Here is a 26,371-nt window from a genome sequence, read left to right as displayed (position 1 = left end):
ACCCCGCAGGCCCCTTTTCCAGCTCAGAGAGAAGCTGAATGTGCAGGATGGGATCACCGCGTTCTAGTGAATTATGTACTTGCGTGCCGATCTCGCGCAGCTCCGAGGCCGCTGCGTTCGTTTCCGCTCCTGTAGCTATCGAGTCTGCATCCGCAATCCGCAGTAGAGGAGAAGCTGCACGCGACAGGACGGCGGTGGAAACAGGTGCGGCAGTGCCTGGTAGTAAGTCGAGCTGAATCAAGTCATAAGACGACGACAACGACCAACGAGTTCTACTCTGTTGCTGTTGCTGTAACTAGAGCTACTTTTGCCCAGGTCTGATCTTGCGGTTGGCCTGTTACTGCTGCTAAAGGGTGACTTGGGGATCAAAATAGGATGGTGGGAATGGGCTGGGAAAGAAGCAAAAGTAAGGGGATGGAAAGCGGTGATGTCGTTCGCTTCATTTTGTTGCTGCTGTCGTTGTCGTTGCCGTTGCCGTTGCCGCCGCCTTTATCTCTTGCTTCAAAGTTCGAGCAACCTTGTACGCATTCAAGTAAGCAAACGTGTAGGGGGTTAGGTACGGCGAAACGGAACAACGGGGTGGAAGGAAAGTCATACACACCAACTTTACATTGCTGCCTGCGTGCTTTTTCTCTCTCTTTCTTTCGTACCTGGCTGGTAAGCGAGCCGGAGCTTGAAGTGCGTTTGCCCTCGTTGTGGCAAAGCTAAAAGGCTACTTCTACCAGCCGTACCGAAGCAGTAGCGCCTTCAGCTCGACGTAGTCTGGCTTACAACAACAGCAGCAGTACGTCCACCACCTCTAACCCCACATCTTGCTGAATATTCAAAAACACCTCGACAAGAAAAGCAGTACAGCCGCTGCTGTTGCTGTTATATGCAGTGCAGAGTGAAGAAGCTGAGATTATTATTGTTGTCATTAGGCTACGACGGAGCCGTGACAGCAGCAGCAGCCCCGGCGACCTCACCTTCATCTGCTATAAGTGGGTTGCTAGGTAGATAGAAAGTATATGTGAACTGTTGTCTCGCGGCATATGCGAGTTTGTTGGCAAAGGCTTTAGCAGCGACAGTAGCAGCAGCATCTCTTCTATGACGACGATACGAGATCTAGTGAGGATACCGAGATGGTGGGTGACAAACGAAGGATGAATGTAGAAGCGGGCAAGCAAGGCGGTAAAGGCAGGAGGGCGATCCTTCGGGGATTTTGCCACTGGGAAAATGTCCCTGGAATATGTAAACTCGTATATAAAGATATAGAGCAAGAGTGAGGATGAGAAAGAACCCGGAGATGAGGTAGTGGAAGAGGATGGTGCACATCGTTTCTCTTTTTCTGATTACAAAGTTACCGACGGCCCAACTCAGCGTCTGCTTAAGACTGTGGGGGAGGCTCTCGCTAAGACTGAGGCGACTACGCAGCCGTTCTCTGGAGTTGGAACATATTACTTGCTTTATGCATATTAGACAACGAACCACTACAATTTACTAGATAGATTTTTGTGAATCCTCAACGAATGCTGCTACGAGCGGTAGATATTTGCCGCGATCTGTACGCCGCGCGTGTGGTGAGCGCTTGTGGTAACAGGTAACTATAATTCATAACAGTCATTGCTGCGTGTATTTTTGTTTTCATGTTCAAACTGTTTCTAAGAAGCTACCGTATTACTCTGCTGCAATCAGTCGAGATAAGATAATGGCTGCTGAAACTTAACAACGCTCTTTGTTTCCTTGTTATGCCTACTTGCAGTACTGAGTCTACGGAACACCCAAGAGGAAGAACCTCCTGATCCACAGTTAATGCGGCTGGACAACATGTTAATTGCGGAAGGGGTGGCGGGGCCGGAAAAAGGAGGCGGAGCTGGAGCGGCAGCAAACGCCGCAGCAGCTGCTTCCGGGGGTGAAAACGCTATCGAGCACTCCGACTACAGAGCGAAATTGTCTCAAATCCGGCAAATATACCATCAGGAGCTGGAGAAGTATGAACAGGTAAGTGCTAAACAGTGTTGACGGAAATCATCTGTTTTAACAACATAAAATACATGTAAAAGTATATGAAGTGAGTTTTTATCAAATAGTCCATGTCAGTTGCTCTTGATTTTCGATCCGATTGACTGAGTCTTATTCATGAAATACGTGTTGTGACAGTATAAACTACAAAGGCGAAATCAGTAAATTTCATTGCCTACATATATAGATAAAGTGTACTAATAGTTCCAACACACAAAATAACAAATTAGCCTTAGGGGTTAATTTTTGTATGGACAAGCTGGTTTCCCCCTACCTTCTCAAGCCAACGTAGACTCATTCGTTTGTACGAAAGCAGTTCATGTGCCCAGTGGATCGTCATGCGTGTATATAGCCCCCTAAAGCGATCACCATATGTACATTAGAATCGACTACCTCTGCAGTATTTGTCCATCGAGGTGGTCTGGGGAAAGATTGAGTAAATTTACTGAACTATTTGCTATATTAAAGATTTCTAGTCTTATTGATTGAGTTAACAACGAATCGGACATGCATGCTCATCAGACCGAATCCATTTTAGAAGTCAAAGCTCAAGTAGCGTGACTTCGGTTTGGTACAGTTAACCTGAAAATATTACGGAGTAGTCAGCTGCTGAGACTAGTCATTGTGACAAATAGGGCAGATTCTTTTTGGTAAAGCTTTTTCATAGTAGTCCCAAAGCCTACATTTGATCGATCTTTCGTCCTTGCCTTGGCCAACCGACGTGTTCCTCGTTGGGGTTTCTCTTTTCAAGGGGCCTGGGCTGCTGTTCTTTGCCGCTTCTTCCTGTAGGAGAGTTGTCAGTCTCTCTTTCATTTCTTTGCCGGCTTCCCAAGTTGGTTATTCGCTCTTTTGCGCAAAGTGACTCGTCGTTGTCTAGTATCAGTCTACCGCCGGAGGCTACTCTGTAGGGCACTCTCCGCGATCCCTTCTCCCCTGTCTAGTCCCACATGTCTTATGTCATAGGTAAAAATGGCCTAGTCAGTTAAGGTGACGTGAGCTGCCAGTCTGGCCTTCGTATGGTATGATGGATGAGGCGGCGCAAGGGGACCCTCATACCTAGAGTCCTTTTTTCGACGACTGCTGCTCCTGCAGCAGAAACAGCCCAGTGAACGGTATAGTTGCTGGTTGGCCTCGTACTGTTCAAGCAAGAGGCAGAATCGGGAATATGGTAGGCTCCGACTTCGACGTAGCACACACGCGCAACTAGCGAATGAATGAACTATGTCAAAGGCTGTGTAACTGAGGATTCTCCTGTGCCACTATGTCTGCTACAACGAAGACGGCGGCGATTGTATCCGTTGCACGCAATGATAATGCTAGTGGCTGTGGCCGTTACGGCGTTTCGGCTATGGCATATGCAGCGTCGTTCTGGTGGCCATGGGCTGCGGCGGTAATTTATTGCCTCATCGCCGTAACGGCGTGGTGGTGGTCGCTGTCGTCGTCGCTACTATTGCCGGCACTTTTTCGCGAGACGTCGGCGCGAGCGAACTGCTTCTTGCTGGAGTTTACCGTTCGTGATTCGTGGGGCAGACAGAAAGAGAAGCCGGGAAACTTGCCGAAATGGTCGACTGTTGCTGGCAACAACAACCACGAACTTATGCAGATGCGGAATGTAGCTGCCGCAGACAACTAAGCGAGCGTCGAGTACTATACCGTGACTACTACAACTGCTAGTGGTGGCAATTACCGGATTTACTCTACCTGATGTACTTGGATGAGCAAGCTAGGGGTAGTGACTGGCTCAGCTCCACATTCTACGCCAGAGTCAAACTGTCGAGATGATCTCTTAGGAATTTCCGGCACCGTTATCACTATTAAGCAGTAACGCGTGCTTCTAGCAGCTCTTATTGCGAAGCATTCTGCATCGAAACTGCGACTAGTACTTTCACTACTACAACTTCTAGTATTCCAAAGTATGGCAGTTTACATAACATCGTTCTTTTTAAGCGTGGAGCCACCAGTATTTGGAGGTCGTGCGGGTTCGAGACTTTATGGGGGGCATACAGGAATAGTGTGAGGACAGGGCGGACGTTAGGGATATGGGATTGTTCATGGGGATATGTACTTGACGCGTTTGGGATGTGGATAGTGGTGACCGGGGATTTTTTAGGGAGATGAAGGGGGCCGGAGGAGTGCTCGGGCTGAAACGAGCTGCACGTCGTTGGCTGTTCGTTGGCTTGGGGGTGGGCGCAAGGCCCTCCTCCGCTGCCGCCCCTTTGCTGGCCGAATCCATCAAAGGCGGGCGGTGACCAATCAAATTTGAGCGACAGCCCTGCGCCAGGCCCCGTTGTCGCGCATGCGCAACTCCAGCCGGTGCGCGCCCGGGCGGCTCTTCCCCTCGCCCACAACTACCCTAACCATTACCCGGCCGTGGATTCGGGCCAGCCGGCTGGCAGCGCCGAATAACCGTAAGCAGCAGGCTGCTCATCCGCCGCTTGCTGCCAGTTTGCCAAAGCGGGGGTCCAGGATAGAACGGGACCGCTATTCCCGGGACCGCTTCGGCGGCAGCAGCGGCCAGCCGCCTGTACCGCTGCCATCGGCACGGCCAACACCAGAGAGGGTGAGGGCCGCCACACAACAGATCTCTTAGACTCCCTTCGTGCTCGCACTTGTCCCTCGTGTGCCTTTTTCGTCTTTCAAGCCGCCACTCAGACATATTGAACCAGCAGCAGCGCAACTACCATCACCATCCAGCCCACGAGTTTTCTCGGGTATAGTCGGTCAGACAGCGGGCTGAGTGCCTAGAACAGGGGCCCTAGGCGCTGCCACTGGGTAAATGGGAGAAAACAAACCAACAAAGGGAACAGGCATCTTGAAAGTGTTCTAGCATCAGGAGGCTGCTGCTTCCGTAGGCAGGAACAGTATCACACGATGCCCTTGGGTCGCTTAGATGTACTAAGAAATGTTATCTGAAAATGCGTTCATTCTGCGAACAGCCAAATGACGTGACTTTCCCGTGCTGGCGTTGCATTTGCGCCGAGAAGGATTTCGTTGTTGCAGAGCAGTAGTCGAGGCGTCCGCTGTTTCTGAGGAAGAAGGTCTGATTTATATAAAAAGAAGGTGTGGGGCAGACGATCTTCATGAGCTGAAGGACGATCCGTCTTCCTGCCGACGGCCTTGCTCCCTTCATCAGCAGTGGGGTTCACGTCCTTCTGCTACTTCTTCAGCCTCTGTTCCGCTATTGCCGCTAGTAGAGCTCGGCATGTTGAGCAAAAAATATCCGTGGCGTCCCTACCAGGCTTGCCTGTTTCCAAGTTGACCTTAGATCGTCAACTGTTTTCGGCGTGGCACGTAAAACGACAGATGCTGCGTCAGTGTGAGTGACATCTGATGAAAGGGGTCAGCCGACTGCTATATATTATTGTATAGAATAACCGTATATATAACCGTGATTCTATAACTCTATGTTCGCTTTATTTTAAGTATTGATCATTGATATCAGTGATATTCGATTGATCAACAAAATACAATAAAAACTAGACTGATGGCTAGGTATGTATAGCTTTAACTACGCTTGAACTCAGTTGATCTGTATAACTAGATATCAATCAATTACTAAATGTTAAAGTGTTTGAGGCAAGATCTGCAACATTCATATATTAGAGGAATCACATATATTGGAGAAACGTTCTATAGAATCAGCTGGTTGCTTCAAAAGAACGAACACACCTAGAACCATGCTATTGGTACACATTGCATATATATTCCCATTGTCGACGGAGTAGTTTGGCAGCTAAGACTCGGGTGTAAAGCGACCGAAAGTCGTCGCGTCAGGCCCATCCAAGGACACATATTACACAATCTGTGTGAATAAAGAAAACTGTTTTATATATATTTACATTCAATGAAACGTATTCAACTTGAATATGTCGTTTCACCGAGTGGAAACGTCAACAAATGGTAATTAACTATTAGTAACTCCTTCCCCGCTATAAAAAATTCAATGGAACCTCCTATACACAATGCTAACTATTAACCTAAAACAACATACCCAAAGGTCAGAAATACTTAAATAGAGAGCATCTTTGTTTTCTTTCTGATCGTGTACTTTGCTATCGAGAATCGTTACATGCTATGGAGTACAGTCGCTAGCTCGGATTACACTTCATGCGTTGTTGTTGTTCAGATGTGATGCTTCGAAGAGCTGCTGTTACAGCTGGGGGTGAGCCGTCAAGCGATACGTCGCTGACCTATCCCCAGGGCAGCGGGTCAGGCACTGTGTTGGCCCCTGTTCAAAATCTTCGGCTTATCCCCACCGCTGCTTACCATCGCCTGGTTCCCGTGTGCCTTTCTATAGATCGTCCCGTTAACCCCCTACCTTCTCTCCTGCTTGTATCATCCGCTCGCCGTATCATAACGCATGTGAGGATCCTTAAACGCGTCGCCGACCGTGCTCTGGGTTTCTCTGGGTCTCAGCGTCGTCAGTCAGCTCACATGCGATTCATGCCTGCTTTCGAACATGGTGCCCTCAAAAGCTTGTTCTACGGGAAAAGCAAAGTTTGTCGAGTAGACTTCACGCGTATCTTTCCCATCAGCCTGGGAGTGTTAGGATAAATGGGGGGTTGCAGTGAAGACGGTTTGTGAGTAGGACTTCTCTACTCTGAAGTGAAGAGGCAAGTAGAAGCAAGCAAGGATGGTAACGTCTCGACGAGACGCGAACGGGAAACGAGCTGAAGGTTGTTGACGCCGAACGGAACCTGCGGTGCACATCGTTCTTCACCAAAAGCAGCACTTTGTAGGGAAAAAGAGAGAAAACGGGCAAATTCGAAAAGCTACGCTACTTGGAGGCTTGTTTCCAGCAACAACTCAGTGTACTGTCTTGAGTATGCCCTCGTCGAAGTACAGCTAGTACAAGAGGTGCCGAAGAAGGGGATCGACACGGTGGCTTCGGACCTGAGGACTGCCGAAGGGGCGCTTACAAGGAAAAACCGACAGAGAGAGCGAGCCAAAGGAAGATAGAGAGCATATTCTATTGCACTGTGGCGTCACTACCGCGAAACGCGAAAACAACATGAATGAGAAGGAGCCTTCAAGTATTCGCGGCGTATTGTTGTTGAGTTCTATCGATATGCATTAGCGCAAGCCAAAATGCGGTTCCACTTGCTTTGGCTATGTTTGAAGAGCGTCTACTCCACATCGGTAGCTTGGAATAACAGCATTTCCTTGTAATCATAATGCCAAAATCGTTCATGTTGCATCATATGACGTTCAATATTGCGATTGTCGTTTTATACGTATGTACGTTGATCTAGATGTTACTTTAATTTATTTCGTTTTCCTACCTTGTCCTGTTATTATTATTATTACTAAGACGTATGCAAAACACTAAAGAGAGCGTGCAAAAATTGAGTGCGTCTCGCCACAGTGACCTGTCTAAATATACACAGTTTCCAGCTTGAGCAATCTATTGAAGCCTCTGAAGGCAGTAGAGATCTGGGAAGCAAAACGGGGATAAAAAGTTGAGTAGAAGACATGTATAGACGCGTTTAAACGAACCATGGTGCCACGTAGCTCAAGGCGGCGAAGTGGACTATGCTGCTGCTGGGTCGGGAGTCCTGCTGCGAAGCCGAAAGAAAGACAAACCGATGAGATTTGCATGCGATTTCGATTAGCGCCGGTCCCCCCGACCGCCTTCCCGCCCCCCATTCAGTGTCACTTTACCTTACCGCTATCGCATCAAGCTACGTTCACTCGCTCGCTGGGTAGACTGGCCCTCGATACTTCTCAGATTCATGTACAAATAGCAGCGCGCCATCGACACAGCACTTACTGCATGCATGAATTTGCGAGCGTGAGCCTTTAGTTGCAACTTTGTTTATATTATGGGAAGGAAAAGAAGGAAAAATAGGGGTGATCTGTTCAAAGTATTGGCCACTGGACGCGGTGCTCCCTACGCCTAACTTTCTCAAATGAGAAAACGGGGTTTGGTAAAAAAAAAATATCGAATTTTGTTATGGTTGTGCCGGTTTATAAGTCGTTGGGAGGCTCGCTCGATTACGAGACCAGCTGGTCACATATATTCCCATGTCTAGTATCCCTGAATAGCATTTGTGCTCAGTGTAATGTATTGGTGGCATTTGATTTTAGCTTAGAAAGCAGACAGTGCATATATGCACGCGGTGTTCGTATATGAATGTGCGATGAAGCCGTCCTCATAAATCGAATAGATATGTGTGTTTGTGTATGAATACTATACACATAAGAACGCGTTTACATGTGTGGAGAAACAGTCGTTGCATCCATCTTCCCTTAAAAACCTGCAGTGTGGGCGTCGCGAAATTCTCATGACCCTTTCCTCATGTATAGGTAACAAAATGAAGTATCCGGGTGAAAGGCTGGTCGGCAAATAGCAGAATTTCAATGTTTGTCTTGTCGATAAATTAACGAGCGACCGGAATACACATATTTCACGATAGTCACTAAAGATAAGAAAGAGATAGATAATATGTTCTTGCGGAAGAGAACGGTCAAAATTAGATTTACGTTTCGGCGGAATAATCGATCCTCTATAAAATGGCTCCTGCTGTTGTCGTTACCGTTTCTGTTGATGTTTTGATAATCACTCAACCATATTTTGAGGCATGACTACAACCCTTATTGTGTTATAGTATTGGGCTATTGCGACCGCCTGTCTGCTGTGAATTTCGATCGGATATAGTTGATCCATAGGTTGTACCTCGTATCCATGGCACCAGATCTCAAAAACCAGAGATTAGTGTTTTACGTATCGCTTGTTGCCAATTGTATTGGCGGTACAGCAAGACTGGCTCACCGACGAGTTCTACGAACTGGGTTGATGGGGCGGAAAATGTTCCTTAATTGTTCCCCGGCTATTTTTTTTCGAACCTTCATCTTGTATAATTATTTGTGCAATAAACTGCTATGAAAAAAAATACAGATGACGCACGTTTCAGTTTTTAGATAGAAGCACAGTCATCGTTAGGCGTCAACTCTAGCTTTTATTTATTTCTTTTTTATGAATATTATTGGTCTCTATATAGAGGATCTAAGCCAATAGCTTTGTTTATTAATTGGTTGTATCTATTGTTGCCATCGGAAACGGTGCCTGTAGTTTATATTGTTTCGACACGCTAGTGAGTATATTTAACGGTGACCTTTTTCCATTTGCACCAGCGAAAATTAATGCTATTTCAACTTGATAAGAAGAAGAAGAAGGTGAAAGATCACATTTTGGTCAATAGGCCACAGCTTTGAATTATGTATCCATTAATCTATGAACCCTTAGTGTAACGCAAGCAGTTCCGTAGAGCTCCATGAGTTTCCTCTTAGTATGAGGGTAAAAAGAGAGACCGGTACCACCCTGCTCAATGCTCGCTCACCGCCGTTTTCTCACTCTCTGTAAGATGCTGACTCAAAATGCTAATCATACGCATAAATATTACTTTGATTTATTACATTGCATTGCATTAGTGAGATATGCATACGTAGGCTATGCAGACGTTTCGAATACGATCGTTTTCGGGTGAAGTCAAATGGTCCTTATTTGTTGAGCTTTCAGTCTTACTTGTCGCCTACTGTGTTGATTTCTACTTCAGGGTCGGAAGAAAGTTCGTTTGCAATACTACGAAGTATTCAAACACTAGCATCGATCGCTTTTGCGCTTGGACCTTCGTTGGACCTACTGGCCTGCCTTTATAAACGTTCATTGTATTAAAAACAATCCGCTCGTTTTTTGTCGAACGAATCTCAAATAGTTTTATCCAAATAAAGAAAACTATCATGCGCGCAGTAAGGTCAGTCTAAGGACAAAATTGCTGCCTGCAATTTAGCCCGCTGTTAGTCTTGTTCGCAGGACTTTGGTAGCAGACAATCTCATTACGAAGGCGTTAGCCTTCGGCGATAAAAATATGGACCACAATGACAACGACAGTGATATGCGCCAGCAGTGTCCTTGGCGTGTAACGCCGTTGAACGCGGCGCGTGAAATTCGTTTTTTGTTCGGAGATTACCACTGGCTGCTAATCAGTTTTCAAATGACCTGCTCATCCGTTTGGTTCGGTTCGATCCATTCTGAATCACTGTTGCTACAGCCATTCGTACCTTCAGAACTAATGCGTGGCACAAGACGAAGAAAATGTAGGTGGTCGTAGTCATTGCGGCGGCGGCGGCGACGGTAGCAGCTGTATCAAAAGTGAAACGACAAAAGAGGGAAGAAAAAGATGATAGCGGGAAGGTAGGAGCAAAAGTGAAGAGTGATAAGGACACTGCCGGCCGCTGTCGGTCGCTGCCATTGTCACGGCTACTACTCATGCGAAATCTGACACGGAAAATTGCAATTCCACGGTGTCTTCGTTTATTGTAGCGCTTCGTTCTTTTCTTGTTCCTGTTCGTATCCTGCCTTTATCGAATCCAACTTGCCCTGTTCGTCCTAGGCGCATGAAGCTTCTTCGCGGCGGACCGACACCGAACTGTGTTGCAACGTTGATTTAGCACTGTAAGCCAATTTATCTCCTCACTCCCCCAACTCGAACTCCTTCCGTACGTGGGGTCGTAGTGGGTTTGCCACAGGAGTCGATCGAGTGGCTCGTAGCGGGGACTAGCAGCTAGTGGCTTGCTACGACTCTGATCGTCGTCCCCAGTCTTCCGCGCATTGCCACCAGCCTATCGCTCCCTACTTACAACCCCTGTCCCTGGCGGCGTCAGCGTTGCGGACGCGACGGAAGCAATGGCAGCAGTTCCAATCCCGCAGTGGCGCCATGCCTCTGATAAGATAATGTGCAGTGTGTTTTGTAAATAACAAATGACCCCACGCCTATATGTTGCCCCTATATGTCGTTCTTGGGTGCCGTTGCCGATCGCTAGCCGTGTGGGGGCGGAGGCAGTGAGAGAGTGGTTATAGTCTTTGCCTTCTGCCTTCTTGCTCATGGCAAGACTCCCCCTCACCGTCAGTTTGTTCCAACGAGCCAGCCAGTCAGGCAGTTAGCGCTGGCAGAGAGCCGATTATTTTATGAGAACAAGCGAGCAGTTAGCAGGGGCAGAGTTGGGCGGAATTAAACACTTATAATTTCACGCCATTTTTCCTCCAGTTAGCCTAAAAGAACAGTGAAGAAGAGATACGAGAAGGAACCGAAAAACAAGGAGGATTTGAAGACGACCCTGGGAGTCGAAGGGGTGGTTGGCAGTAGCGTTAGACTGTCGTGCCCTGCTTCTCGCTGTCGGTCTGTCGGTTGGTCGTTTACCACGAGCTAAGCTACTCGGCTCGCTCTTTGACGACTTGGAAGAAGATGAAGGAAAAGGGGAAGTGTAGAAAATGGCGTGGACGAAGGTAAACCAAGTGTTAGGGTTAATGCTGATGCTAAAGCCCGGTGAAGGCCAAAGCAGAGAAAAGAACGAAGGAACAAAGAAAAGGTCAAAGTAATAGAAGGAAGATGAGGCAAAAAGAGGAGCCTTTTGCTTACGCGCAACTGGCTCGGGTAATGGCTCTCGGGTAGTAGTCATGATTGCGAGGGATCGGGGTTCCACCTACGAAAGCGACACGCAGATGAACCAGCAGACCTCAATTTGAATTCTCCAGCCTGGTCCAAGCAAGATGATACTGTGAAGCTTGGTTCTAACAGATATCCCGAGAATTTTGGCACGCGGAGTTGGCGCTCCGTGTATGGAAGATGTGCTTCGGGGAGGTATTGTCGTTCGGCTGTGATGGCAACTTCTTCCGTTAGTTTCTTGCGTTTTTGGCTCTCAGTGTAGTGACTACTATGGCACACTCTTTTTTGAGAGAGAACCCAATTGCACCATCAAAACCAGCTAAACTTCGTGGAAGGAGAATACCAATTACTACAACTAGATTAGAAACTTGCATGTATGTGGTGATTTTCATGATTTGATGTTTTGGCTAAGTGTACGTCCAACCGTTATAGGTTTTGAGTACCCAGGTCATAAAATTTACGGTGCTGAAACACAGTTGACAGAAAAGCCAAGTACCTACAACTTAATTTTCAGATTCAGTTATTTTTATGGGCCTCATCGGAAGCTATCGATTTATGTAAATAGATCTTTGTATAGAAAACCTACTGCTTTAACTAGGGATCATATTGTTTTTCCACCAACAATAAAGGTATGATAGTTACTGCGTTGTCGGTATAAGCATGATGACCTAAGTAGAGTAAAAGAGAGGAACGAGTTGCAGTTAGATCTTCTTGTCGTGGGTCTTTGAATCGTAAGCAACGACCCAGGATTGTCCATCGTTCTCATGCTCAGAGGCCATCCCGATCCTTTATCCCGAAAGCAACGTAGCATTCTCTCGTTTTCTGCCTTGTGATTATTGGCCTACTTTTGGGGTCCGCCAATGGATGGTAATGTTCTCTCATACGGAATCTCTTTTTTCCAACATCAGACAACGACGTGGGCAAACTGCTGACTGGTACAGCTAGAGGCTGCAGGCAAATGAAAGAATTGCTCCACCGCCCGAAAACGAATTATAACGGTGGTCCTTGTAACTATCGGCCACCCAGACGGGATACGGACAGACGGGCCGAAGCTTTTCCTATCAACTATTGTTACTACTATTTCTGTTGCTCGCCGTCGTCGCTTGTTCTTCGATGTTGCAGCTCCTTTTTTCTTCTCTCAGAGTCCTTGCGGGGGCAAGGCGGAAAGGCGCTAAAGGAAATGCTACTCTTCGTAGTTAAGGTTTCTGCTCCTGCCACGGCTAGACGATCGCGACTGTGATAAGCACCTTGCGCACTGCAACCGGTTGCTGCGTTTTGCTCTGCCGTCCTTGTCGCATTACAGCATTGGGGTAAGTCATTGGTATATTGTCACAAGCCATTGACATAGCAGGCCGCACACCATAACACAACTATGGCGATGGCGTTGTATTGAGTGTTTCTAGTTCCCCTTCGCACTACCCCCCGATCCATCGTCGCTGTACATCCCTTTCTCTATCTATCGACAAGCGGCGACAGCGGCAAAAGTAGCCGAATGCCAACTACTGTCTTCCATACTATTTCTGCTTATATGGCCCTAATGCATTCGGGGTGCTATTGGTGAATCTAGTAGAATGAAGACTAAGGGTTAGGGAATGGTGGTCCGTCCGTCCATCTGTCCGTGTGGACCGACCGGAAATACCGCGACTGCTGGATGTCGGCATCGTAAGAGGGTAGCTAGCATGCAGGCCAGCCGGCGAGTCTAGCCTAAGATAGAGTTGCAGAGGAGGGGAAAGGAAAGAAAAAAGGACCGGTCGGCCCAGCAAAGCTTCGCGTCTTCCTGGAGAAAGAGCATGCGCGTATAACTGCATTCAGTAGCAGCAGTAATCAACGAGCAACTATTCAAGGGCCACTATGGCGCCGTGGCAGCAGCAGCAGCAGTAGCAGCTCATCGGTGGTAAAAGGATGATGATAATGACTGGCTAGCAGCATCAATGCTTTTTTTCTTGGACATCACAGTGAAGTGACATAGTTACACGAATTTATTCAAGGAACCATTTAAAGTATTGCTCACTACATGGTTAGTGGATCTACTGGGTACCCACCAAGGATTAAGGAAATATCCGCTTATGGTAAGCTTTACACTGAGCAGTAAGACCGTCATTGAAGCTAAAGCCAATTACATTATCAAAACAGATGACATGTTTGAAACCCAATAAAATAAAGATTACCCTACAAATTCTTAGGTAGCGTTAATATAATGCATGTTGCAGGAATGCCTTTTTTGTCACATTGTACAATATATATGTTCAACATGGTTCTGAAATGGTTGTACGCTTCTTGCGATACGTTGTTCCGTTGTATTAGTCTACGTGTCTCTATGTGTAGTTGTTGTTGTATACTTGTGTACGACGAGGCTTACCTTCGAAGCCTATATTAGGTGGAGCGTGAGGTGCCTGACAAACAGGGAACTAGTGGGGTATTTGGTGCCAATTATTGGCAAATAGGGTAGCAGAGCTGCTCCAACGGGGAAAGCTGCTCCCTGCTTGCAGGCTGAAGGCTGAGGTCGGATTGCAGCACGCTCGCTAGACACGCAAGCACGGCGCGACGGACGGACTGTCGGTGTGTAAGATTGGTGGCGGCGGCAACGGCAGCAGCAGATTCTAAATGTCGTTTTCTTGGTGGGGTTTTTGGATCCGGCGTGGCTGGTTCCGATGACTACAGGATCCGCTTCGCAGCTCCTTCGTCGTAAGTGCGGGAGGTGGAATGCGAAAATCTTGTCCTATCGCTAAGCTTCAGGTCTCATCTTCATCGTAGTGCTGCGACTCGTAGCAGAAGCGGTAGTAGTAGTCGGTGATCTCACCGCAGCCGCCGCTAGTGGCTGTCGTGATCCCTTCTGCGCACCAGGGAAACTCAGTCGGTGTCAGGACTGAGAGCTAGGAAAAACGGAGAATCCCCGCAAATCGTAGGTCACCTGAGTCGCTTTCAACCAAGAACCAAAGAAGGGATTGGTGGCTGGCATCTGAGCAAGCAATGCAAAAAAAGAAGCACTGGGGAGAGGCAAGGGCGGACGGCAAAAGCTTTTCGTGGTCGCGTTGGTGGCGTTGGTAATGGTGCTATGTTAGAGCGCTTACATCTGAAGATAATGTTCATAGATACCGCTGTACTACTCAGAAGTGCCGTAGCGCCCAGCCGGTCGAGAGCTCCGCAGCCAGCCAACCTGGGTGGCTGCGGCGGCGGCAAAGGCGCATGAAAGTTACAATTCCTATTCTCTGCCCCTTGTCCGCCCCTTTTTCTTTTCCCACAGTGCCCTACCCGCAGGGCAAATATAAACGAAATTCACAATAGACCAAGTTGGAGCGCTGCAGTGCACGATACACTAAGATGAGCTCAGTCTATGGGGGCTCAGTGTGGTCTTGGTGAGTGAGGGCCTTTGGCTGCACGATCCAGGTTACTCCTGCGCTCGGATGGTTGGTAGCAATGGTAGGCGGTAAGGGTGTCTTCATCGTCACCAACGCATTGCGTGGAACGAACATTTCTCTCTCTTTGTGTTCCGTGAACAAAGCTGCCGTGTGAAGATGTTCTCTCGTTGAATGTTCTCCCTTCTTGAAATTCCCGTTTCTGTACAGAGTGTCCTCTTGCATCTCAGGAGAACTCGGCAGATGCCTGGCTTCTTTCCGATCCCGCGCCGCCGCGAACGAACCAAGAGGTGCTTGCAAAGCCTGCTCACGTCGCTGATAACCACTTGACTCCTTTATAAATCCTTGTTCAGCTAACTTCCGTTCGCCATGCCGCTTCGCTGCTGCTACTTTTCGCGTTGTTCCTACTACTGAGAACTGTCTTGTTCCCTTTTTGTCGGTCGTACGCGGCCTGGTGCTGCCTTTGCCGTACCACGCTGCTACCATCGAACTCGCGCACTGTCCAGTCTGTCTAAAAGATTCAGCTCTTGTCGTCTTTGGGTCGCCTGGTCGGTCGCTGTCGCGGCGTCTCGATGGCTTGGATCGACAGGCCTGGCCGTGTGTGCGAACTCTCAAATACCGAGTGTGTATCGTTACTATATATACACTGATATATACTGGAGTGGTGGCTGTGTACAGCGATTTCCATGATTGTAATTCAGTAATCGACTGAATCAGAAACGAACAGAAAACACAATACTAAATCAGGATCATTGTAGAGCTGAAAGGAAGACCTTGAAGAGGAAATATGATGACCGGTCAGGCGTCAACCGTAAAAGCAAAAAAGACAACGACGACAAAAAGAAGACGAATAAAATACGAAGTCGATTGAGTATCCTCTTAGACATGCCGGAGACAGTGAGACAATGGGGCAGGCAGCGTGCTGCTGCGAGGGTGGGGGCGGGGTAACGATCCAAATCCTGACCCCTCAATCGCTTGCCGATTCCTCAACCGAGTTCGCTTTTCTTATTGATGACGAACTTCACTCGACAGTAACGAGTGATCGCCGCTAGTCGTCGCCCTGATGTCGGCGGCAACAGCGGCCGTGTTGTAGTGGTGGTATCAGTGAGTCTGCGTAGCAGTGCAGTGGATGGTTGTAAGTAGCTGCAGCGAAACGAGCGAGCGAACATTCACTAGGGAAACCGCTAGTCGAGTAAATGGAAGCTCCTGGCCAGCAATGCAGTGGAAGTGTTGCTTGACCATTCTCTACCTTTCGTCTATAGCGCTGACCCATGGCCATTTTTTATTGTTGTTGATGTCGAGACCGAGTGACTCCCGGAATAGAGGAGACGCTTGAAGTGCAAAACGGCCCCGAAAATGAAACGAAGGACTGACCAGTGGTCACTCATCACTCGTCAACCATTGCGCTGTTTTGTGCCCTATTTGGAACTGTACTCCGACCTGCCAGCTTGCTTGCCGGCCCACCAATCGACTGTGCTAGCGCCCCCCTCGATAGTCGACCTAGAGACGCCTGCGCTCGATCCCTCTTTCGCTGTGTCTGATGACCTGGATGGCTGCCTGCTGCTGCCGTCGTCTTTTGTATTTATGGCCTCTTTCGACTGCGGCGGCTGCTTCTGCACGCTCCAGTGAGTTCTCACTTGGTCGGTCGAGCCGATCGCGCTGGACAGTGGCGGCGTCGATGGCGGCCAGAGCAAGAGCTATAGCAACATCGACATGGATCCATTTCGTATACACGCATCGCTCAGGCGGTCGAGTTCGATCGATATGCTCTCGTCTTGCCGGATAATGTCCGAGCTTTGAGCCTTGACGCGGCCAGATCTTGAAGTTGGCTGTTGAACGCAGAAGCAAGCCAACCTTTCGTTGGTCTCACCGGCTGAGTATCGGGAAAAGTACTACCAAACCAATGATAGTGTTGTAGTGGACTTGAGAACGACTAAATAAAAGGGAGTTGGTGATATCTCCGCGAGTGTCCGCAACTACGGCGTGCTAATGGTAACTGGACAGTGGTCAAAAAACTAAGGATAGAACGAAACTAAGAATGCAGTAAGATGGGCGGCTCAGGGAGACAAGGCCAACCAACGAGAATGAATAGTGGATATCAAACTCTCCCCTTGGTCGATCCAAAACCATGAGCTTCTGCTGCGGTGCTCACATTGACCGGGTTTTCCGAGGGCCATTGACGCAGTTCGATTCCGGCTCGCTTCGTTAACTCCAATTCAGAAAGCCCAAGGACATTCGGACTAACATGGCGGCCAATACAAAGCCATAAGTTGTGTCGATCGGGTAAAATCGTAAAATATAGTAGTACTTAAGCGCAAGACTACTTGCACATCTCGCCTGGTAGATTACTTCTCTGCACTTCAACTCCCTTAATGATTGTCTGACTTTTGGTTTTTGTGAAGTTATTATTTCGTACATCCAATAAGATTCGTCGATCGATTTATGTGATTTTGTTAGTACTCCATCGAGTTGCGATGAATTGACGAAGCAAGTGCTCATAGGCGGCATGGCAATAGGGAAAATAAAAGAAAAGAATCGTCCAGAGAAGAACTTTATATAGCTTTCTCCAGTTTTATCGTACATATTTGCGTACATCTATTACTTCTGTAGCAAAGGGAACAACGTAAAATGTATTATAATCATTGGCGAATGTTGACGTTTGGTAGATCGGACACGTTGCTTCCCGTCGTGTTCCAATCTAGCGCTCCGATGTACCATAGTAACTGAAAGTGTTAGTTCAAAACTTATCAGGTTGAAACGTCGCTCGTGTTGTGGTGTCAGGCCGAGCCAAAATCCCGCTTTCTTTCTGCCCTTCCGATTGCGATGTCCTGCGTCCATCTGCCGCTACGTGATTTATTAAGGGCTATCATTCGCCAGCAGTACGATGCGGAGGAGCAAGGGCACTGCCTAGCAAGTTGAGCGCCACCAGCTCTTTTAAACCACTTGACATCTCTTCTACCTCCTTTCTGTCGTTGTTTTGAATCAACAAATCGCTTTTGCAGTGTGTGGGGTCGGGATACCAGAGACGCTGACGATTGCAATGTCGACGACCACGAACAACGCAACACAGGCCTATCTTACTGATTATATGTGAGTTAAGCTTTGTCGGGGGAAAATACAATATCTTCCTGTGCGTAGTACTACGACCTCTAAACCGTTGATCGGCACCTTTATCATTATTCTCTTGTCCTCCTTGGATTTTTTTCTCGTACTCATTGTGCCCAGCCAGCGCGTTCTTGACCAGTGCGCTCTTGCACGTTTTGCCCAACCTAGTCTTTCTGCAACTACATAGTTTTGTCGCAGGACACATAAAGGATGGCTTATATATCCGATCCAACCCGATGGCAAAGTCGGCAGGCGGCAGGCGGGGGTCGTCCGCTTCACCTACGACGCATTTAATCATGCATTGTTCTAGCTCGCTTGCTTGCTTGGAGGCACACGCGAGAACTAAAGCACGGAAGGACATAGGAGTCACAAAAAAGTGCCCCTCGTTTCAGGGCTCATCCAGCCAGTGTAAACGGGAATCGTTGGTTGTCCTGTAGACGCACACGAGCAACGTCAGCTTTGTCGATTTCGCCACTGCCGTCTGACGCCACAAAGAGCAAACGACTAAGCAGGCGGACTGGCTTGGTAGGCCTTGTGGCTCGCTTTTTCGTTGGATGAAAAGGAGAACATTGAAGACGGAGGGGAATTTAGGAACGCAGGTTGGCAGGAGCGTTACCGGTAGCGACGGAAAGAAAGGGTAGAAGAAAGGATAGTAGTAAAGCATTGGGCGTCGACCGGGAATGGCACTATGAAGTAGTATGGAACGAGGAACTATCTACTTGGACGGCGACTACGAGCATTGCTGCCCTGGTCGGGTTAAGTTGCACGCCGCCTCCGCTTTAGTTGACGCTGCACTGCCTACCAGTTCTTGCTGTCTAGCTATCCCATGTGCTGCTTGCCTGCTTAATAATAGGGCTTCATCTGTCTACTCAGACTCGACACGCCGTAAGCATTATCCTGTTATCTCGTCGCTCATATATCGGCATGGCAGCCGGCTTTTGTTTACTCGGGATGAATGTATCCTTTCCCCGTGTCCTGATAGTGTCGACTCGTCCTCCTGTAACCAACCAACCCGTCGATCCCCGCCTGCTCCCTTCTGTTGTGTACTCGCTCCCGATGCGATCCATGCCAATACGACCGCTACTGCGGCCGTTCCTAGTACTAACGCGACTACTTCTACTAGTATTTTCGTAGGAGCCGCTGGTGCCGACTAACGACTCTTCCTTGGTCCTTTGTTTGGACAAGGCAAGGCTAGACCAGCGGTTACTAACTCGTCGTCCAACAAGACGTCGGTGCTGCCAGGAAAGGCTGCGAGACGTCTGCCTGACCTGGTCAAAGCACACCATTGGTCATGCCACCGTCTCTTTGACGTTGAGTTCGAGACGAAGGAAGAAGCAGCCATCGAGCGAAGGGTCGGAAGGCCGTGAAATGCTGGTGGACCGCGTAGAAGAAATAGAGCGACGAATTGGAAGAAGGGAGATTATCGGAGATCCATTTAGCAGTCGTCTCTTTACTCCCACCAGAGTCCGCACGGTGGTCGTAGTTCCTGCGACCGTAGATCGACTAGGACCGGTCAGGACGACGGAGACCAGGGCCCGAGTGCTCCCCAAGTGTACCCGATTCCTGATGCCGAGTTTGCCTATCTACCTAGCTACTCCCTAGAGAAACCAGGGGAAGAACAGTTGCCTGCGGGTCTTAAGGCCCTAACCAGCAGCCAGAGTCTAATCTCTGGACCCATAGACATAGTAGTGACGACTGGCAAGAACTGGTTTACTGGACATTGAGATAATATTAAGGATATCGCGGATATGTGTGTGGCGTTGTGTATATAACAGCAGCGGCAGCAGCATCAGCCCCGTAGCAGGATCTTGTATTAGCCGCGCAAGCAAGCCAAGAACCGAGCGAACCGAGAAGGGAGGCTAGTAAGAAGGGGGCGATGGGGTAAGAAGGAAGGGCCCAACGTATTCTGCTGTTCTACTGCCGCTGCCGGGATGCATTGTTCTGTTGTGTGTGACCTTTTGTTTCGTCCTGTCAACCAGTCCATTGTTTACCCTTGGGAGTGGCGTGAAAGATCCTACACCTAAAGTCTCTAACCCAACCCAAAGCTAGGAAAAGCTGGCAGGCGTCGTAGGCCGCACCATTGGCTGGGTTAGGCCTTTTCTACCTAATTCGACCGCACCTATTCAAGAAAGACGTTGCATGTGCGGGAGATGGGAGGCTTCCTTATTGTTATATCCGTCAGAATAGACGTGTTATCTATACATAATAGCAGCGATTGCTAAGGAGTACGAAACTACCGGAAAGAAAGAGGGCGACAACTACACTCACTTTAACAATACCGTTCGACTATGAGTGCAACACATGAACAGAATACACTGAGCTCAAAAATACATAGCTAAGTTACATATCCCAAATTTTCGTCATTTTCATGCACGGTCCGAATGCTGTGCCCGCATCATGCAGTGAGCCAGTGAATAATGATTACGACCTGTTCCCACTGATGAATAGATAGGTCGACTTTTTAGCGATCATTTTATCTGTATCCTCTAGGTTACTAATACATCTCAGTAGTAGGCTGTTGGCCAACGCCGCTGCAGCCGACGCATCCGATCCATGGCTTTCATCGTTTTCTCTCTATCTCTTTCATGCTGACACTCACTGGTACTATTATCCGTCTCACACTTAGTCACTCGTAAGTCTCACACTTTCGTCGCCATTGTCGAGTCAACAATCCAATTTCCGTAATCGAATTTGAGTGAAACGCCCTTTGGCCAAACAGGAGCAACCCTCCTGGAGTAACTCGGGTCACCCAGCGAACCCAACTGGTCGGGCTTGTCCTTCGGCTTCAACCGTATCCATGGGCTGAACCTGTAACTGCTGCTTGTCTTTCCGTTGGTTGTTGTCGGCATCCACTGCGACCCAATACGAATCGGTGGGGCACGAGCCGCCTAGCCGCTTCCGAACGCCCTCCAGGCGTCGGACGCAACAAAAGCATACCGGACTGCGATGAATGCTTTACGGCGACAAGATACGATACGACCAGTGCGTCTACTGTTGGCGCTACTGCCTTTCTCCCGGCCCTGTTACGGAACTACACAAGACATAACCATAGTGCAGGCATTCAACAAGCTTCCCAAGGCGCGATGGATAGGTTTGTGTAAGGTGTCTTTTTTCTCTTTCGAGAGAAAAAACAGAGGGAGTGAGAAAGAGAAAATGTGTCATCATTGAAAGTTGTGGGTTGCTTGTATGAGTTTGGAGCAACCGTTGTTGGTACCAGCGCGTGAGTGCCAATGAGTGACGAAGCGATGAATCGATTGACCGACCAAAAAGCTTTTACTCGTTTTCTCCACGCCTAGGTAAGTGCGTACGGACCGGCCACTTGGGTCGTCGCCATCGCCCGATTTACCTCAACTGCAGTCAGTCAAATGGCCCACTGTTGGCCCTTCTCATTTCTCTACGTCGTTGGCCGTGGCCATGCGGAAGCAGCATCGACACTAACATGGAAGGCCATTGGCATTGTATGGCTATAAGTTATTTTTATTTCGCTGCTGGTAGCGGCCTGAGCGACCAAGAGGCTATTTGAGAACATAACGACGTCTTTGGGTACCCAGTCTCGTCGGTCGCATTGGATCGGCGCAAAGGCGACGAGCCGACAGTTATTTGGGGGTCTGGGGCTCTTCTCGCTTTCAACGCCAATTGAAATTTTCAGAATGTGCTTGAGGATAACGGGAAATCGGGAGCGCCAACCGCTTAAGAGGGAAGAAAGTTCGCCTTCGTTGAAGATGGAGGCGACGCTAGCAGCCTGCAACCAGTCGTCGCTGCTGCTACTGCTGCCGCCTCAACGTTCGAGGATCGTAGTCGGACTTTAGGACCCTACAGAGCCATCAGTGCTCGCCGCACAGATCGCAACTGCCCACGCTCAATCGGGGTCGGACGATTGGCCGGTTCTGTAATGTTGGAGATGCGAGCCAAGCAAAACAGCGATGGGGGAAATCCTGGGTGTGGGGGGAGTAGCAACGGCACACGACAATAAAAGTGTCCGTGGATCGTATTTTGTTGCTGGTAGCTGTTTGTCGATTCCTCAGTCGGTTTTCGGGATATCTCCTACGCATATTTTTTTCTAGTCGGTTCCCTTTTCAGTCCCTGTAACTCCCTCAATGAGCTGTTGCTGGTGGCTTTGCCATACAGCCAGTTGGCCAACATTCGTAGCTAAGAGTGCCCCTAAGGGAACCACTTGGCGTATGCAGTAGGTATTTCCGTCGAGTTTCTGCTCATTTCCATTCTTTTTGTTCTTGAACGCCCATGTTGTGACGTTCGCTATATAGACTTTGGTTTTGTAGCTAACCACTTGCGTCCAACGGCCGTACACCTTTAAATTGGATCCGATTGGCGGTTTTTCTCTGGCCGTAGACCAGAGTAGTCGAACTTTGCATTTCCAGAGAGAGAGAGAGAGAGAGAGCGAAGGAAACCCTGAGTCCCTTGGGCACGTTCAGTTTGTCGGATGCTTACGAATGACTAGCGTAACAACAACAACTGGACAAGTAGTCGACAAATTGTAGTTGTCACTGACGTTGCAACTGCACTACGAGTTGTTCCGTTGCACGGACTGAGTTGTACCGCTGCTTTTGCCATGCGATATGCTAGCGGTGCTGTTGCCGTCCCTGCAGAGGCAATCGAACTGCTGTTTGCTGCGCTATGCGTCCTAATTTATAGCGACTTGGATTTACAAGCAATTGGACAACCGGACGTTTCGATTTTCTACGAATGGCTGCTCCTACAACCGCCGATATACTAGGTACAATCACGATTACGGCTCACGCAATGCAACTGCAGCCATATAACAGCTACACCGTCATAAGTAGCACCGCGGCCACCTGCACGTCTGTATTTGTACCACATACTGATGGCTGATGTCTTGATCGTTCCCATAGAACGTTTCGGCGTCCCGCGAAAAGAGTCAACACCTTTCTTTGTCATTTTCAACTGTTGTCAGGACAGAAACTGCTGCGAATGTGCTCCTGGGCGTGATAATGGGAGAAAATGGGAGCGGAGCTGATGGAAATGTGCGATTCTACAACTGTTCGAAATCTCATGTTTTATCAGTAGAAACAAACGGACTCGGCTGACGCCTACCCTCTCTCGTCCCACTAAACTTCCATCCTCCATATTATTACTTCTCTTTAGCCTTCTGCGGGAGGTGAGAAAGGTAACAGTACTAGGCAAGTTCCTTTTGTTGCTTTGGACTCAGACTGATTTACTATTGTCAGCTAGATTGCTCACTTCTCAACCCATAATATGCTAGACCAACCCATAATATGCTAGTGATTTCTCGGTTGGCAGCTTTACTATGTTAGCTACCTAATGCGGGACTAGGTACTAGCCCTACAGAACTACCACTAAAACTCGCACAGAAATTAAAGAGAAATACCACTAAATTTCTTACTGCTACTGCTTTTTGGCATAGATCTGATTCTCCAGAGCTTTTGTACTGTCACGGTTCATCCTCGATGTTGTCACGGCACCGCAACAAGGATAACGTACTTCCACAACTGTCAACAGCATTGTAATTCGTCGTTAGTAAACGTAAACCGACCTGATTTCACCAGCAGGAACCACAGCAGTGATAAATCCAACGTAATGATCTAAGCTAGGTAACATTAGTCAACGACGGGATGCCCAAAAGCGAAGCTTTATTGCCAAATGGATCAGGTATACCGAAGATCTACCGTAGAGGTGCATACATGTGTCCGCGTCCAAGTGCATCCATCTAGCGAACGCAACGGAGTCTCTAATAGAAACAAACAGAATGCGATTGGTCGATCTACTAAAATATTGCTTAGCTCTGCTTGCCAGCTAGAAGTGTTGTCAGCTAGCAATGGTGAGGTGCTACTGCAGGTATGAACCGACCCCCAATATGGGTGTGAACGCTATTTGTCTGTTCGAGTTTTTTGCTCGCCTTAAGCAAACAAGAATGAAAAAGAGCACGAAAGCTAGAGAGGAAATGGCTGCGTGCATCTGTACAGCACAAACGCATCGTATGCGTCCGTTTATGTGTAAATAGCTAGTACTACTTTTATGTGCTAGTGGCTAGACGCCGGTGTTCGTGGGTAATATAGATTGAAGGAGGTTGACGGACATACGCAACAACAACAGCCGGACAGGGAACAGATAAGGTGGGTTGTGTACACGAAGGGCTTCAGCAGCATCATGCACCTGGCGCGTGCCTAGACGACACGAAGCCTTCCGCAGGACGGCGGCTTTGGATCGCAAACAGTAGCGGCAAAGGCGACCAGACAACTCGAGGTATACTGGTCAATGTAGGCTGCTGGATCGTCTCGCTCAAGCGGCGCACTCAGGCATCGACTGAGTGCCGGCTTTCTGCTGCCAGCGTCTCTGCTTCTTATCGCACAATAAACAAAAACTGCTCCTTACTCACTTATCCGCTGCTGCTGCTGCTGCTGTTGCTACCTCAGCTAAGGGGGAACGAAGCAGGGGGATGGAAATGGATTGAACTTGTTTGAGGGAGTAAAGGCTTGCGGTGTGTGGAAGTTACTCCTGTCCAAACCGTGTCCAAGGAACGAGTCGCCCGTGCTTCAGAAAGCGAAAGAAAGTGAAAGACAGATAGGGTTGTTGTTGATGCAGTGTTACAGAGATACGATGGAGAATGGAAGTGCTCGAGTATGTATATATGTATGTACGACATCTACGTGTATCTGCTTGCAAAAGAGGTGGCCTGCATTCTCCCGCTTTCTGCCTTGCTCTTTCTCCGTTGGGGTCTCTCCATTGAAAATGTGTTAGGCTGCGCTTGACTCGATTCAGCTAGGGCTCGTTGGGCCGCCGTTTGTTGTGCGTCATGAGCGAAATCGAGCTGCGAACAACGACGACTACTACCACATCGGCAAACAACTCGTCGACACATTCCCGTCAGGCGGGCATCATCAACGAGCAGAAGGAAGCTTATACTCGACACATGCTTACTGCTAGACACCCTGGTGATGGGAGACAAGCAACCATAAGCCAGACACGTTACACACCCCCACTCGCCTGCACAAACCCTTTATCATTGTTGGCGTCGTTGTTGTTGTCGGGGTAATGGTAGTGGTCGTCCCAAGCTAGGTCGACGCCGCGTGAGATGGCCATACATGCATGTTGTTCTCAATCTCAGCCGCTCGTTCTTTTCATGTGAATTATGAGACTGAAGAGATAGGGTTGCACTTGGCCTGCCGCATACCTAGGCGGATAGCTATGACTTAAAGCGTATTTTGGAGCTGGCGAAATTGCACAATATTCTGTCGATATACTATACGAACCTGACAGGCTCGGACACGAAATCTGATTGAACGAGCAGAGCCTTACACAAGTTGAGAAAAAAAATCAAGAAAATCATTAAGAAAAAATATGCTTTACACGTTTACCGCTTGAAAATGCTAGCGGTTGAATAACAGTTGGCCCTCCTCTACAACATATGATACACGACATATAGCACGGAGAGTATGTTCTATACAGGGGACAGTGATGGCTTCCGCGTTAGGCTTCCAGTTGAAAAGTAGCGACATACGAAGGTGCAAGATAGGAATTCAGTCAAGAGTCAACAGGGCAGTATTGAGTTCATGTCATTGTCATGAGAACCGATGGAAAGAAAGTCGTCAGCGATGGAGACGAGTCGGCGGACGTCTTCAGCAGCTCTGTGCTGCAACTGTTGGTGCTGCTGCCGCTGCTATTAGTTGTTGCTACTACGTCTTACCAGACTCCATTCTTTCTCCTACGTTCGTTTGTGCCGTTCTCGTGCAATGGATGGCATAAAAAATCAAAGTGCCCCGACTACTTCTACTGTGACTGTTGCTGCTGGTTTTAATCCTGCTGCTTTCTCCTATATCGCCATTGGCCACATACATAGACCCCTCTGGTATATAATGATCGTGCATTTACTTGATCAGCATCATCAGCAAGACCATAATCATGAATTGCTGCCGGTGGCTCGTCGGCGGCAGTTGCGGGAACGAGAATGACGATGATGATTTTTATGTGGACCGGGCTACAAACGACTACGAGTCAGGAACGATTCAGGCAGTGCGATGCGAAACAAGGCAGGCCAAAACGAACGCGAGATATTGGTGCCTGCGTTGGAGAGCTTACTTGCTCCACCGCCACTGCTGTGTATGATTGCCATCAGGGGCAGCCGTCTCTGTCTGCCTTCTATATGAGCCGCCGCCGTCCCCGAAAACTATCGCTGGCTGAAGCCATTGACGCTATTGTCTTTGTGCGATGTGAATTTTCCTGCATGTCCTCGTTGTTCTCGGGACACTTATCGAGGCTTGGTTTTTCTGTTAACTATCCCGTCCACTTACTAGCATTCGCATAGACGCACATGGTACTTGGATGGCTCACTCTTGTTCCATTTGGACGACTCTTTTTGGCTTGCTGAACTAAAGACTGCCTCGGCATACTTTTCATACCCTCTATGAGTCTCCGACTTTTTCTGGTCTCTTTCTGCTGCGGACAGTTGTATGTACGTGTACAGAA

General features: G+C 48.4%; 1 protein-coding gene across 1 annotated transcript in view; it reads left to right on the top strand.

Annotated features, from left to right (window-relative positions):
• exd (PBX homeobox extradenticle) overlaps nucleotides 1-26,371 on the top strand; it is a 316,385-nt gene that overhangs the window by 249,327 nt on the left and 40,687 nt on the right. Inside the window, exon 3 of the mRNA XM_022845728.2 lies at nucleotides 1,742-1,980. Within this exon, the coding sequence (XP_022701463.1) occupies nucleotides 1,742-1,980 (239 nt within the window). The remainder of the gene's footprint in view (nucleotides 1-1,741; nucleotides 1,981-26,371) is intronic.

The sequence above is a fragment of the Varroa jacobsoni genome, unplaced genomic scaffold, assembly GCF_002532875.2.
Source record: "Varroa jacobsoni isolate VJ856 unplaced genomic scaffold, vjacob_1.0 scaffold_123, whole genome shotgun sequence".
Lineage (NCBI taxonomy): Eukaryota > Metazoa > Arthropoda > Arachnida > Mesostigmata > Varroidae > Varroa > Varroa jacobsoni.
The sequence above is the reverse complement of the archived record's forward strand: the minus strand, read 5'-3'. Positions and strand labels throughout refer to the sequence as shown.